The sequence below is a fragment of the Athene cunicularia genome (genome assembly GCF_003259725.1).
Source record: "Athene cunicularia isolate RWA chromosome 8 unlocalized genomic scaffold, athCun1 chr8_part1, whole genome shotgun sequence".
NCBI classification, from domain to species: domain Eukaryota; kingdom Metazoa; phylum Chordata; class Aves; order Strigiformes; family Strigidae; genus Athene; species Athene cunicularia.
In genome coordinates this window covers 11,168,673-11,183,590 of record NW_020799109.1, presented here as the reverse complement: position 1 = coordinate 11,183,590, position 14,918 = coordinate 11,168,673, and the positions used below count along the sequence as shown (strand labels likewise).

At 59.6% G+C, this 14,918-nt stretch overlaps 4 protein-coding genes across 6 annotated transcripts in view; 2 read left to right on the top strand and 2 right to left on the bottom strand.

The window, feature by feature from the left end:
* Positions 1 to 560: 560 nt before the first annotated feature.
* Positions 561 to 6,189, top strand: PLK3 (polo like kinase 3). Of its 2 annotated transcripts, none has more exons than XM_026854293.1 (14): positions 561 to 664; positions 751 to 867; positions 1,311 to 1,440; positions 1,528 to 1,615; positions 2,164 to 2,259; positions 2,953 to 3,148; positions 3,465 to 3,591; positions 3,970 to 4,079; positions 4,159 to 4,276; positions 4,381 to 4,464; positions 4,654 to 4,816; positions 4,944 to 5,073; positions 5,325 to 5,435; positions 5,803 to 6,189. In XM_026854293.1, exons 1-14 carry the CDS (start codon positions 581 to 583, stop codon positions 5,995 to 5,997), a joined length of 1,749 nt encoding a protein of 582 aa, XP_026710094.1. In that variant the 5' UTR covers positions 561 to 580; the 3' UTR covers positions 5,998 to 6,189. The 2 variants fall into 2 exon arrangements, with proteins under 2 accessions (XP_026710094.1, XP_026710093.1); XM_026854292.1 differs by having other exon boundaries at positions 4,147 to 4,276.
* The window catches only part of PTCH2 (patched 2), a 40,424-nt gene continuing 27,381 nt past the window's right edge, over positions 1,876 to 14,918 (bottom strand). The window contains exon 26 of the mRNA XM_026853898.1: positions 1,876 to 1,891. The gene's annotated coding sequence lies outside the window, so the exon portion shown is untranslated. The remainder of the gene's footprint in view (positions 1,892 to 14,918) is intronic.
* Positions 7,662 to 8,855, bottom strand: TCTEX1D4 (Tctex1 domain containing 4). 2 transcript variants are annotated; one of them, XM_026854296.1, is made up of 2 exons: positions 8,817 to 8,855; positions 7,662 to 8,358 (listed from the first exon to the last, which is right to left on the bottom strand). In XM_026854296.1, the coding sequence occupies exon 2, from the start codon at positions 8,347 to 8,349 to the stop codon at positions 7,669 to 7,671; it is 681 nt and encodes a 226-aa protein (XP_026710097.1). In that variant the 5' UTR covers positions 8,350 to 8,358; positions 8,817 to 8,855; the 3' UTR covers positions 7,662 to 7,668. The 2 variants fall into 2 exon arrangements, with proteins under 2 accessions (XP_026710097.1, XP_026710096.1); XM_026854295.1 differs by lacking the exon at positions 8,817 to 8,855 and adding an exon at positions 8,715 to 8,812.
* BTBD19 (BTB domain containing 19) lies at positions 10,269 to 14,916 on the top strand (the record flags this gene model as incomplete). The annotated part of the gene is made up of 4 exons (XM_026853899.1): positions 10,269 to 10,414; positions 12,527 to 12,764; positions 13,147 to 13,200; positions 14,770 to 14,916. Coding segments are annotated over exons 1-4 (528 nt in total), but the record flags the coding sequence as incomplete, so codon positions are not given.

The window sequence follows — 14,918 nt, the reverse complement described above, 5'->3', positions numbered from 1 at the left end:
GCCGGCTATCGGAGTCGCATCGGTTTCGGGGCGCCCCGCGGGGCGTGCGTGGGCCGGTGGGTGCCCCGGTTCCCAGGGGTGCCGGTCCGCGCCGCTCCGCCACACGCAGCCCTTCCTCCTGCTGCCAGCGATGTGTGTAGGAGGTGGGTGCCGGTTCTCAGCCCGGCCCGAGCGGGCTCGGCGGCTGAGTGTGCAGATTGGAAGCTGACATCACGGCAGGAAAAACCTGTCTCCATGGGGCTGCCTTTCGGTGGCCTCCGGTTCCCGGCCTCCCTGCCCTGCGCAGGACTTTCCAGGTCGATCTGTCATGTGGAAAGATGCAGAGTCCGGCCATGGTGGGAGGAAAAATGCCCTGGAGGTTTTACAGGAACTGAGTGAAGAAAATCTCTGGTTGAGAGCATCATAGTTCAGATCTTAGTGGGCGATGCAGCAGGAGGGAGCGTGTGACGCTCACCAGGCTGTGCTGCAAGGGAATGGAGGAGGAGGAGGAGGCTTGTAAGCAGGCAGGGGCGAAGAGCTGTCTCTCACCCATCCATAACCATCTCTTTTCTTGCAGGGTGGGTTTGCACGATGCTATGAAATGACAGACCTCTCCAGCAACAAAACCTATGCTGTGAAGGTCATTCCTCACAGCCGGGTGGCTAAACCCCACCAGCGGGAGAAGGTGGGTGCCATGGTGCTGATGGGGTGCTGGGCTGGTGGGGTGCAGCAGGGGCCTTGTGCTCACCTGGGACTGCTGCTTCCTTTCAGATCACCAACGAGATTGAGCTGCACCGAGACTTGCACCACAAGCACATCGTCAAGTTCTCCCATTATTTTGAGGACGCAGAGAGCATCTACATCTTCCTGGAACATTGTAGTAGGAAGGTGAGTAGTGCTGGTGTGGCCTCCTTGTCAGAGAATCTCTGAAAGAGCCGTAGCTGGTTGGAGCAGGCCTTATCTGAGGTGCTTTGTTAGTACCTGGGCTGCCTGCTTTGTCACACCCTCTGACCCCAGCTGTAAGCCATGTAGTTTCGTATGGCACTGGGGACACTGCCATCTGCCTGTCCTGCTGCCTGTCCTCCTGCTCGTGTTGGCAGCCTGTAGCTCCTGGTGGGGCCACCATAAATCTGGTGGTTCCCTTGGCTCTGCTGAGCAGCCTCAACCTTGTGTGGGGAGTCTGCTGAGGTCATGGCTGTGGAAGGAGGATTATTTGTGGATGTGTAATGTCTGGAAGAACTGGCTTTGACCCTGACTGTCCCATGTCTAGTCAGCAGGGCTGCCTATTGTCCCTGCCTGCCATCACCAAGCTGCCTTCTCTCCCTCTGCAGTCCCTGGCCCACATCTGGAAGGCTCGCCATACTCTGCTGGAGCCTGAAGTGCGCTATTACCTCAAACAGATCATCTCAGGCTTGAAATACCTTCACCTCAAGGGCATCCTGCACAGAGACCTCAAGCTTGGTGAGTGCTGTGGTTGGGGCAGGGTGGTGTGTGGGGAGCGAGCTGCCCCAGAGGGACTTGTGGTGATGCATTGCCCTTGACTTACAGGCAACTTTTTCATCAATGAAAACATGGAGCTGAAAGTGGGGGACTTTGGGCTAGCTGCTTGCCAGGATATCTCTGAGCAGAAGAAAAAGTAAGTTTGAGGTTTCCCTATACCAGGGCCCTCAGGTTTCACTCTTCCTTTTCGTCCTGTGGCTTCCTGGGAGGGCAGAGGGATGAGTGGTCCCTGCTAGTCTGAGGAGAGGAAGCCTTAGGGCCCCTTTTCAGGGTGGGGGAGTGACTCCTGCCCCAGCTGCAAGCAAAGCGAGGGGGCTGGGGGCTTTGTGGCTCCTTCAGGAGTGAGCTTGCAGCCGTCGGGGAGAACAATGTGCTGACTATCGCTATTGTGCCTGCCCGGCTGCCCTGCCGGCTGCACAGGCTGGGACACAAAGGCTCTGTTCCTCCCCAGCTCTAGGACAAACTCTTCCCAATGGCTTCCCAGGAGCAGCTGCTTCTGACCCCCGGGAACTGGAGAGGGGGGAGTCTGTGTGGGGCTCCTTATAGATGGAGGGGAGCTTTAGGCCACAAAGAGCAAACTAGAGGGGGGAGACAGGCTGCAAGCTAAATCCCAGTGCTTGGAGCAGGGGAGGTTATCTGTAAGGGGATGCAGAGCATGCACTGACCTTGTACTCTGCCCCACAGGACAATATGTGGGACCCCCAACTACCTGGCCCCAGAAGTGCTACTGAGGCAGGGCCATGGGCCAGAGTCAGACGTGTGGTCTCTGGGCTGTGTCATGTAAGTCTGGGCTTGCTGGATAGAGAAGGGGTCCAGGCAGCCCTGCCTGCATGGGCTGCAGAGTGGAGCAGCCCCGATGAGGAAGTCCTTTCGCTTTGCCTCGTGGCTTTGCAGCGGTTCCTGAAGGGCAGGGGGAGGGGAGCAAGTGGCTGGATCCTGCCCAGCCCCACTTTGGAGCAGCGGTAGCAGCTGCCCCGGGATGCTGCTTGGGGGCTGCACAAGCGGGAGCTGCAAAGGGCAGGCACTCTCATCCCACACAGCTCCGCTTCAAAGCCGGCTCAACTGCCCTGTGAACCTGATAAACAACGGAAAATCTTGGTGGCTGACGGCAGCTGCCGCTGTGTTTGGGGACTGATCGCTGTGCTGCTTCAGCACATCCAGCCCATCGCCTGGCTGCTGCCCGTGAGCTTCCTGCTCTGCTTTCTACCCAAGCAGCCGTACAGGGGTGCGAGTGGCAGTGGCAGAGGGTGGCCTTTGCCTGCCAGCGCTGTCCCCTTCCCCAGGGCTCCTTGCCTGTTGCTCTAAACAGTTGCTAGGAGGAAGTGTGGCCGGATGTGAGCACGGCCAACCGGGCTGGAAGTGGTGCTCCCGGCCAGGTGTGGTCGGCTAAATGCCAATAACTTCCTTGCTTTAAGTGCTGCTGAGTCACAAGCCTGGTGGGGATGTGACAGTGGCATGCATGTCCCCTCCCAGGTACACCCTGCTGTGTGGAAACCCTCCCTTTGAGACCTCCGACCTCAAGGAGACCTACAGGTGTATCAAGCAGGTGGAGTACACCCTCCCTGCCTTCCTCTCCCTGCCTGCCAAGCACCTCATCGCTGGCATCCTCAGACGCAACCCCCAGGACCGCTTCACCCTTGAGGAGATCTTGGACCATGAGTTCTTCAAGGTGAGCGAGTGGGAGCCGGACCTTGGCCCTTCTCCAGGGTTTTTGGGTTGTGCAGGGTGCACATGTCTCAGTCCTTCAACCGCTGTCCTGCACAAATGCTGAGCAGAGAAACTGAGGGACCTGGTGTGCTCTTGCTGCCCTGTCCCTATAGCATGGGCTGTTTGCAATATTGATGCCAGTCGTGGGGCAGAGGCTTGACAGAAAGGCAAGCTGGCTGTCAGAAGGGCTGTGAGTGACTACAGTCACCCCAGTGCAGCTGCTTTTCTTTGAGCATGTGGGCTATGGAAAGCAAACCTCTCTCTTGACCTCTCTGCAGGGTTACACACCTGAGAAGCTCCCTCCCAGCAGTTGTGTGATGGCTCCAGAGCTGAGTCCCCCCAACTCGGCAAAGAGTCTGTTTGCTAAAGTCACCAAGACGCTCTTTGGGAAGAAGAAACCCAAGGGTGAGTCCATGCACTTGCCCAAGAGCCTCTGTGTGACCCTTCCTCCAGGGAGAAGTGGGCCTTGTTTCCTGGAGACACCTTCTGAGGGGTCTCTATGGACCCCATCTCTGGGGCCAGTCCCTGCCCTGCTGGCAGCCTGGCATGGGTGTGTGTCTCGAGAGCGGATGCTATGCTGCAACCCGTGGGTGCAGTTCCTCCTGGAAGCCCTGTGTTGCATGAGAACTGGGAAGTGAAAGTGGGAGGCAGCTGGCTGACACCATCCTCACTACCATGGGCATGGGAGGAGATGAGGGAGAGTACTGAGATACTGGGAGGGGTGGCCCAGATGTCCCCATCCTCTGTGCTCAGCAGTATGCTCAACACTCGCTCTCTCCTCAGCCAAGAAGGGCTCTTTGGAGGACAAGGATGACCTTTCCAAGCTAGTCACTGGGCTGATGAAGACCTCGATCTGCCGACAGATGAGCTATAAAACGGTGGAAGGGAATGAGGTGAGAACATCCCTGAGCCTGTGCATGCACCTCTCTGGGGGAGCGGGCAGGATGGTAATAAATCTAGGTCTCTCCACAGGCCACCCCTGTATCATGCCGCAGTGCCAGCTCTAGCCCTGTGGAGACAGTGATGGAGGACACATCTCACAAGTCTGTGTCCCCTTCCATCCGAGGGACAATGGCCAGCAGCTGTGAGGGTGAGCAATACTTGCCCAGGCCACCCCAGCCTGCCCTGAGCTTCCTGACCTGCCCTGGCTGATAGCGGGGCCGGCTGACTCAGCCTGTCATCTTCTCTCCTCAGCCTTTGAAGACTGCATCACCGCCTCTGCCATCATTGAGTCAGCTGTCCGACTCCTGCGGACCTGCCTCTCCTCCATGCCCCCAGGTAAACCGGTTGGACAGCTCTGGGGTGGGACAGAGTTCTCTGCACCCCCATGGGATGAAGGCATGGATGCTACTTGGGGGTACCTTAAATGCTGTCAAAACTTGCTGCAGGGAGTCTGCTCCCCCCTGGGGAGGTGAGGTGGGCAGGGGCTGACTGCCTGCTTTGCTCACCTCCTCTCTTCTCCACCAGCGGACAAAAACCCAGCTTCCCTGGCCCGCCATGAGCACTTTGTCTGGGTGAGCAAGTGGGTGGATTACTCCAACAAGTACGGCTTTGGCTACCAGCTCTCCAACCGCAGCATTGGGGTCCTCTTCAACAATGGCACGCACATGACTCTTTCCCCAAACCACAGGTAAGTGGTGGGGAAGGGGCTGATTTCTCTGGGGAAGCCCCTTGGGTGTGAAGGAGCAAGGGGAGGCTGTGCTAGGGGTGGGCTTGGTGCTGGGGAGCCCCAAAACTCATGGTCTGCTCCCTCTCAGGACGGTGCACTACAACCCAACGAACAGCAAACACCTTGTGTTCTCTGTGGCTGCCATCCCTGAGCAACTGCAGGGACAGATGAGTGTCTTGCGCTACTTTGCATCCTACATGGAGCAGCATCTCATGAAGGTGGGTGCTGGGCCCCTAGCGTGCACTGGGATCACAGGTGGGTTGGATGTTGGATGTTGGGTCATGGCTTGACCACACTGCGTGGGGTTGTGGGACTCCCAGCTCACAGGCTGTTGATCAGATGGACACCCAGAGTTGTGTCCTGGGAGTGGGGACCCCACTGGGGGTGTGTCCAGGTTTGGTTGTGTGTATGCTGCTGGCAGTGCTCCCATGTATGTGACCAGTGGCTTATGCAGACCCTTCTCTCCAAGGGAGGTGACCTCCCCAGCATAGATGACCTCGGGCAGCCAGCCCTGCTCCTCCTGCAGTGGGTGAAGACTGACCAAGCCTTGCTCATGCTCTTCAGCAGTGGCACTCTCCAGGTATGTGTGGGGCACAGTGGAGATGCTAAGACTTGTGTGCAGAGGAGGCCAGCTCGGGACTCCTGGCCTGTGTTAGATTCTGCCACAGCCCAAGTGCAAGGTCCAGCTGTGGGTACAGGATGCTGCTCCAGTGCCCAGAGCACCTGGCTGCAGCTTGTCCAGCCCATGGGGGATATGACGCTTTAGTCGGCCACTTCTGTCTGCCACAGTGCTGTGGCTGCTGTGTTCCCGCCATGGGGCATGGAGCAGGGATGCTCCCGGGCAGGTCAGGGAGGAGGAACGGGTTGAGGCAGGAAGTGTGGCTCCATCCCGTCTCCCGACATGCTGTGGGAAGCGTGGGTTAAACCAAGCCCAACCTGTCTCCTAGGTGAACTTCTACAATGACCACACCAAGGTGATCATTAGCAAGCCTGACCACTCCTGCCTTGTCACCTACATCAACCGGGAGCGCAACTCCTACACCTACAAGCTGTGCAGCATTCAGGAGCTGGGCTGCTCTCCTGAGCTCCACCACCGCCTCAGATACATCCTCAAGCTCCTCCAAGAACGGGCTGAGGCCTAGTGTGGGACCTTGGGGGACCCTCTCTGGATGTTAGAGGTCTCCCCCTGCCCTCCCACAGGATGGGAGGTATGTTGTGGTGCTGGCTGCCTGTCTGGGCACCCTGTATCCTGGTGCTCAGCTGGACTTTGGACTAAGACATGTGGATGTGGTTACAGCAGCAGATCATCCTTGCTGATCATGGCTCTGGGCAATTGCTCTGGTTGTGCTGGTCTTGGTGGAGTGGACCAAGGTGGCACAGGGAGGTGGTAGGTGAGTGCCCTGCAGCCAGATTTGGGGCTGGCTGTGCCTCATTTGTGGCCTGGTGCTCCAACCTGCCCTAGCTGGCAGCTGTCTGCAGTGGGGGCTCGGCCTGTCCTGCCCAAGGTGATGTACCAGTTGCACACATCCTCTCCTGGAGAGGACTGGCACAGCCATGACCTCAAGGCTTGGCTTCTGTGGGGTAGGAAAATCTCCTTCCCAGGGGTAGACAGGGGTGAAGGGTGCTGCCTGGCCTGCCAGGGATTGTGTGGGCTGGTGTGTGCCACTCCACAACTGCTACACTAAGGAGGGGACTGTGCTGGGCCCAGCTGTGTCCTTTCTGCTCCCAAATTGTGAATTGTCTGGTACAACTTGAGGTTTGATAAAGGGTGGGTGGGATGGGATCCAAGGGCTTGCCTGAAGAAGCCCTTGTTTTGCTGGGACTTGTTTCAAGGCAGTCTCTGTTGTGTTGGGACTATTTATGTATCTTATTTATATGGAATTATTTATTTTTCCTGTTGGTCTGTCCATGTGCAGCTCCCCTGTCCTTGACTCACCTGAATAAAAAAATTATTTGTGTAAGGGCAAACTGTCTAACTAGCTTGGAGCTGGGGTCACAGAAGGGTTTTACCTTCCTCATCATCCTTGCTCCAGGGCTGCTTCTGTCTGCTAGGCAGGACCCCTCTTGACACTCGCTATTGCTGGGTGACAAGGTCAGGGAGGCAGGAGGGAGGTGATGAGCCCATGTGGTACCTCCACTGGCCTTCCTGGGGGTGGCAGGAAGAGCAGAGTTAGCTCTTGTTGATGCTTGTGGAGCCCTGGAGCTGCCTCAGCTTCTTGCTGCTGCCGCCAAACTCCCATTCCCAAGTGTCTCTGCACTTGGACCAAACCCAGCTGCTGTCATGCTGCTGAGCTGGAGAAGGCAGGGGCTGTGGCCCAGGGGCTGGGTGGGTTGCCTGGGTCCTTTCACTGAGATCTGGTATCATGGGATATGAGCTGGGAATGAAGCCAGGAAAGAGGAGGGACTTAATCTGCTCCATGAGCTTGCTTTGAATGTGATCTGTCACCTCCTTCCCCAGCGCTGGAGTAATCAATCTGCCTTGTGAGCAGCTTGTGTTGTGGGAAGCAGACTAGGCTCCTCCCTGTAGCATGGCCTTGGGCAGCTGCCTGCTCCAGGCTAATGCAGCCTTTTGGGTTCTATTTGCTGCAGCTTGGAGCTTCTTGCAAACTGTGGTAGTGGAAACTTCAGTGGGGGTGTGAGCCTAGGCTGGGGGCTGTAGTAAGCATCAGGGCACTGCGGTTCACCCATACCTTGCTCCCTGCACACCTTATGGCCAAAGACTCCAAGTATGAGACACAGCTGGAGCAATCCTCTTTATTTCAGCTGCTCTCCCCTTGCAGCTCTACAAGGCTGGGTGAAGGGAGAGGAAGATGCTACTCAAAGTAGACCCCATGCACTGTGGCCACAGCAAAGAGGGAGGCATTGGAGAAAGTGGCAGAGGCAAAGCTGTCACTCTCAGGGTCCCACAGTGCCCGGCTGGCCACCAGCAAGCTCTGCTGGCCCTGCTGCCCCAGCAGCACATTGCAGACCAGCTTGTAGCGGGGTGGCACCACCTCCTTTGCCTGGCTCTGCAGCAACTCGACCAGGCTCTGGGCTAGCAGGGCACTGCCCTGGGGGCTGTAGACTGTGGTTCCCAGGACACTGGCCAGGGCCCCCTCTAGCACTTGCTGCACCCGCCTGGCGTTGAACTTGCAGCCTTTGTCTGGCTGCATCCTGTAAGTGTTTTCAAGGCGGGTCTTGAGGACAGGCTGGAAAAGAGGGAGTCCGGAGAAACTCACGCGGCTGTGGAGCATCCAGGGGCATCCAATGGAGGGGCGCCTGCCCCCCGGGGCTGCCCCAAGCGAGCTGCGGCGGCTGGCCAGGGGTGCTGGGAGGGTGCTGAGGATGGAGCTTCGGCGGGAGGGCAGGAGAGGTGGTTTGCCTTCCTCAGTGCCTCGTGCCAGGGCTGGGGGCTGGGACCCGCGGCGGCTGGCCTGGAGCAGAGGGGCTTCAGTGTTGTCCACAGCCATCACCTGGGCTGGCAGGGCCATCTCTGGGGATGGCTGCTCGGCCATACAGGTGACCTGGAAAGGAGATGTGGCTCTGAGTGTCAGGGGGAGGTGGGTTGTTCCCAGCCTCTCTATCCCACTGCCTCTTCTTTGCTTCTCCCTGCCTCCTGCAAATCCCACACCTCCTGGCATGCAGGTCCCTGAGGGGTTGGAGGGACTGTGGCAGTTGCCTTCCCTTCTCTAGTTCCTCCATCCCCAGCAGGCTCGGCCAGCTGGGGCTGATTCAGCACTGCCATGCACAGTCCATCCAGCCCTCTGCTCTCACAGCCACAGCCCTTCCCCTGGCACAGGTGAGCAACTCCATCCCCTCCAGCCTCCCCAGCCCTCCTGCCTGCATCTGGTCCCACACTTCCCCCTGGCCCCACTCCTACCCTGCCGGCGTAAACCTAGGTGACTCGTCTCCAGCCAATGTCGTGCTCCTGGCTGCCCAGGACCAACCTTGGTCCCCCAGTTCACAGTGAGCAGGGCCAAACCTGTTGTGCTTCTGAAGCTGGAGTGTTGCTATGTGACACTGCAGCTCTCCAGGACTGCTCTGGGGCACGGCTCCGGTAACTCCTTGTTTCCTGGTCTCTAGACAGTCCTATTTCCTCTCACTCCGCCCAGTCTGAATTTCCAGCCGTGCCAGCACAGGGACACGGTTGTTCTAGGCACATACCCTCCAACCTTGGCTGCTGCCTGCCAGCCCCCAAAAATGCTTGCTGGTGCTGAATGTACAAAGGAAGAGCAGAGAGTGGAGAACAGCCACTGTGATTGCTGCTTTGCACCCCAACTATGAGCTGCACCAGGGCTGGGACCTCTGACAGCCCAATTTTACCCAAAGGGTACATCCCCCCCCTGCACCAAGGGAGAGTGTGGGCAGGTGGGCACCCATCGCATGCAGCCCTGCCATGTGCAGGGGACTCTGTTGCCGCGATGCCCTGGCCTGAGGACAGGTTTGCTGGGGGCTCCTGATCCCCAGTGGGGTTCCTCTCTGCTGGCGGAGCCCAGCCCAGCTGGTACGCCACAGCTACCCCGTCAATGTGCCTTTGTCTGGCCCGGCTGCTGAGCTATTTGAGGAAAGTGGAGACGGCTTTTGTGTTTCTATCTCCTGTCAGAGGTATTTATAGCCTGCTGCTGACTAGTGCTGCCAAGCACACTGGCAGCTGGACCCTGCTCCCTCGGGGTGCTGCCATCAGCTGGGGGCCCTACTCCTCCCTTTCCCTCCCACTGCTGCTAGCAAGCGAAGGTGTGTCCCTCCATGGGCACCCTCCCTCCATCCCCATCCATGGGCTGCTTGGGGCCAGACAGGCATGGGAGAAAGGGGATTGGCCATCCCCTGGCACCGCACTTGGCTTGGGCTTGAGCAAAGCTCGTTATGGTTTTTTTCTGCCTCTGATTGTTTGTGTCCTGAGTAGATGTGAGAGCAGCAGGGCCTTGGCCTGGAGCATCGGCAGGAGAGGAGGCTTTTATCTTTTCAGGAGGGCAGATCTGCCCGCAGGGATCAACTTTGCTTCACTGCCAGGGCTGGGGACCCAGCCCTGCCCAGTGGCTTTCCACAGGGCCTGTGGAGGTGGGGGTGATCTTTCTGCATTTAACCGGTGTATGTGTTGCCTTTTCCAAAACCCCAGCTGCCGGCCTCTCTTTGCCCCCATGGGCTCCTCTGCAGCACGGTCACCAGCGGGGCGTGGGGGCAGGTCCCCGTGCCGGGGGTGCTGGGGCCATGTCCTGAGCTGCCGCCGGGGATGCCCCTTGAACTGAGATGCAGGCCTGCAAACGGCCAGAGCCCCCTCAGCAGCACGGGTGGGCTTCACCACTCGCCGCCCCCCCTCTCCCTCCCGCTGCCTGCCCGGCCCTGGCTCTGCCTCTGCCAGGTTTCCCTAGCAATGGGCTGTGTCGTATGGCGCGGCAGCCTCCTCCCCGCGGCCTCCCCAGGCCGGCCAGCCTCCCGCCTGCCTCCCGCCTGCCTGCGCCGCCTTCCTCCGCCGCTCTCCCCAAGGCAGCCCATGGCCGGACCCTGCTCGGCGCGGCTGCAGGGCGAAGCGGCCACCTTCGCTGCTGCCCTTCGCACTCTGGTCAACAACCCCCAGTTCAGGTGAGGCCGCCACCCCCCCACCATGCTGAAGCCCCTGGCGCCTGCTTCGTGTCGCTTTCCCGTGGCCCCGAGTGCTGCTGGGGGGTGGGGTGGGGTGTTTGTGTTGGGGCCCCTGGGCGATGCGTGGAGCCCCGGACAGTAGTGGGGCAGCCATGGCTTCTGCATGCTCCCAGGCACCCCGCACGGCTTTTGCAGTGCTCCCCCCACATTCTCACAGCTGTGGAACCCCGGGGCTGCCCGGGTGCATCCCCTTCCTGGGACAGCCGCTGCCTTTCGGAAGGAGGGAAGGTCTCTGGGTGCGCCCAGACCCCCTCTGTCCCCGGGCATGGTGCCAGCAGGGCAAGGCAGTGTCCCAGGCTAAATCCCATGCTGGGGCTCCTGACATTGAGGTGTGGGGGTACTGCAGTCACCCCGTTCCCCAGAGGCAGCTACCCATGCTCAGCTCCTTTCCAACCCTGTCTTTACTGGAGCTCTTCTTTGACATCTCCAAACTACCTGCATCCTGAGAGCAGGTGGCAGCCCAGCCAGCCCCCCTCACAGTGCCTGGCGTCCCTGCCACCTCCTCCCAAAGCGGGGAGCAGAGATACAATGCTGCTGCCTCGACTGCCCTCCACCTACACAGCACCTCCTGCCTGGCAGCTGGCTGGCTGTGTGATCCTCTTTGCCCACTTCATGCTGAGGACTGACACAAATTCTAGTGCTATCTGAGGAATTCCCCATCCCTGCTGAAATTTTGGCCACTCAGAAGAGAAATCCCAGTGAGAACTCCTCGGCCACAGTGCCAGGCAGGGCGGGAACTGGTTGCCAGCGCCTGTCCATCCCCAGCCCACATCCTGCTGCTCGCATCTTGCGTCCCACAGCCTTCATTCTGAATCCCACAACCTGCTTCCTGCAGCCTTCATTCTGCATCCTGCAACCTGCAATCCACACTCTGCATCCATCAAACTTCATCCTGCATCCTTCACCCTACATCCTTCCTCCTGCAGCCTACACCCTGCAGCCTTCATTTTGCATCTTGCAACCTGCACCCCACACCAGGTAACCTTTGTCCTGCATCCTGCACTCTGCAACCTTTAGCCTGCATCCATCCTGCACCCCCCATCCTGCAGCCTGCACCCCAGACCTTGCATCCCACAAACGCAGCCTGCATCCCGCATCTCACAGCCCACATCCTGCAGACTTCACCCTGCTTCCCCCTCTTGGCCTGTGGACCATAGTCACTTAACAGTTATTTCAGTACCCCTGTCTTGCAGTAGCAGTCGTGGAGGACCTGTTGGGCTCTGCTCACACCGCCCAGCACACCCCATCCCTGTGTATTCTGATATACATGTGGGATGATGTAGCTGCCCTTCCCTCTGGTGGGCACATCCGTCCCTGTAGGACACTGTGAGGGCCAGGCCATGGGCTTATGCATGGCCTCTGCTTATTACCCTGCTGGGGTGGAGGAAGAGAGGAGATGATGAGGGCATGGCTGCATGGTTCACAAAGGTTGGAGACACCCTCCCCTTTGCCTGCTCCCTTTCCCCTGATCTTGCTTCCCTTTCCTGGGGCCATGGGGCTGGAGAACTGTGCTGGAGGGGGCTGTGGGGGCCCAGGGCAGCGGGATGGACCCTGTGCCCCAGTGTGCACCACAGACTGCCCTGTCTCGCAGACCTGGGGAGGGCCAGTGCCAGCCTCAGCAGCGATGCTGGAGGTTTTGCATCCCTGAGCCTGTGAGTCAGTTCCCATGAGTCAAGGAGGTTGAGCCTGGTGGCAGCTGCGCTTTCCCTGACTCTGCTGTGCCAAAAGAGAAAGCCACTTTCTCCTGCTGTCCCTGGCCTTTCTCTGCCCTGCTCTGTGCCAGCACCCAGAGCTGTCTGTGCCAGCACCCATGGCTGGCTGTGCTTTCCAGATGACCCATTTTGCTCACCCCACCTGCAGCATTCAGATGTTCGCAAGGAGGCACCAACAAGGAACCCTCTTTGTCTCTGCTTGGAAAAGCCGCTGGATTAAAACTAAAGAGCCCTGCCCTGCTGGGATGGGCACCCAGCTGGTCCCTGCCCATGTGCCTTGTCCCAGCCCCAGGGCACCCCCTGCCCTGGCTTCCCTGGCACGGTCCCTTTTCCCCCACAGTGACGTGACATTCGTGGTGGGCCGGGAGCAGCAGAAGGTTTTTGCGCACCGCTGCGTGTTGGCGTGCCGCTGCCAGGCTTTCCGGGGGATGCTCAGCCAGGGGCCAGTGGGCAGCGAGGACTCTCCCAGCAGCATCCCACCCCAGGGCCCCTTCATCCTGGGCAACGTGCAGCCCGAGGTCTTCCTGGCCGTCATTGAATTCCTCTACACCAACAGCGTCACCCTCAACAGCCACATCGTGAGTGGGGATGGGGCTGACAGGGACCATGGGCAAGGGCAGGACAAGGTGGGGGGTGCTTTGCAGGTCGTGGGGTGCTGAAGGTGGAGGGGATGCTCTGCATGATGCTTTCTGGCTAACAGCGCAATGATTGTGTGGGGTCTCAGCACAGTGGGGTGTCCAGAGCACCTTGTCCTATATGTGTATGCCCCAGCCTTGGGACAGCTGGCTGTGCACACCCTGGGTGCTGGGAGGAATGCTGGAGCAGGACACTTTCATATGCCCCCATAGCGCAGCCCCTTCCCCCTGACCGTGCCCCACCTGGGAGATCCCACACGGGCAGGACACATGCCCCATCCATGACCCTGCCCGACGATGCTCACAGGGTCTATCTTGCCTGCAGGTACTAGAGGTGCTGACCTCATCAGTGGAGTACGGCCTGCAGGACCTGTGCAAGGTATGGCTCTGATTAGACTGGGGACAGTGGTCCCCAAGTGCCCCTGTGCTGAGGAACACCCCGAGATGGTCCCCACATGGCTGGTGGCTCTGAGGACAGCACCATGGTGCATCACTCAGGTCCAGCGCAGGCTCAGTCCCTGCTTCTCGATCCTGGAGGGTCTCTCTGGAGGGATCACCCTTGAGGGGGTGCAGCGCCGGCCAGGATCCCCACAGGGGCCAGGAAATCCCAGGGAAAGGCATGGGGCCTCATGTCTCCCATACAGCAAAGAGCAGCAGGAAAGCCCCTACGCCATCATCCACAATTGCCCTCTGGTCATCTGGCAGGATGATGCCGTAGGGAAAGCCCCGGTCCTGGGGAGCTCTCAGCAGGCAAGCCATGGTGCTGCCAAGCGGGTGCTGCTTTGGGCAGGAAGGTTTTGGGAAAGCAGCAGGGAGCAAAAAGGAGGAGTGGGAGCCGGATGAGGAGGGGTCAGGGAACTGAAGCAGCTCAGCATTGGGGAGGGCGGCTGGGCCACGTCATCAGTGTGATTCCTGAACGATGGCTGGGCCGATCGCGTGACCCGCCGTCTCATGCCCGGACTTCCCCTTCCTTCCCATCGCGCCGGGGAAGGACCGTGCTGAGGCACTGTGCGCTGCGGTGGGCTGGGATGGCGGGCTGGGACCTGCCCCCTCAGCCCATGGGGACGTGCTCGGTCGAAGCCCGGATGGGGCACGGGGCTGTCCAACAGCTGGCTGGGCAGGGAAGGGACATAAGGGGTGTTGCAAGAAAGGGGGACTCGGTGCCCCAGTCACATGAGTCCCACCCCACCACCCAGCAAATGAATCCTCAGGGGGGTGACCTGCAGCGCATAGAGTCGTAAAGGAGGCAGAGGGGTGGGGAAGGGGCTGACCAAGGACAGCCGGGGAATTCCGTGGCTTCATCCACAGCTGAAGGGTGACTTCATGTCCCTCTTGGCAATGACTCAGGGCCCTTCTGCTCCAGCTGACAGCTCCTCCCTGCATGTGACATCCCCTTGGGTTTCCCAGGGGCTCTGACCCTTTCCGTGGGAGGCAGCTGGGATGGGCGGGAGGGAGGTCATGCTCACCAGTAGATGTGCCTGGCTGCATCCCACCTGCATCGCCCGTGTGTGGGCTGCAGCTGGAGGTACTGGTCCCCCGGCAGTCCCAGGCAGAGCACAGCTGGCAGGCAGGACTGGCCAAAACTGGGGTCACCCAGAGCACTGTCGCTGGCACCAGGACTGTCCCCCCGGCAGGACATGGCAGGTGACTGTGGCCAGGGTTAGGTGACCCACCTGGGGCTATGAAGTTGGCTGAAGTTTGGGCACATCAGGCTCAGTCCCTGGCTGAATCAGTGCCCAAGTTGGCTGCCCACAGGCCGTGCTGTGAGTCATCCCACAGTCTATCTGCTTTACAAAAACTTGGGGGGGGGAGATGGAGGTGCTTCCACCCCATGTTCCATGTCCCGTATCCCATGTCCTGGGGGCTCAGGGAATGCTGGGAGTCAGTGGAGGGGGGATGGCAGGGCTGGGTCTCCACTCTGCTCACCCTCTCCCCATTTGCTTTCCAGCTCTGTGTCAAGTTCATCAAGGACACGCTGACTGTGGAGCAGGTCTGCGAGGCCCTGCAGGTGAGGGTGATCCCAATGGGGTCACAGAGGGTTAAAAGTAGTCCATCTGATTTTGGGGCAGGAGCTGGCCTGATCCTCCTGATTGGGGG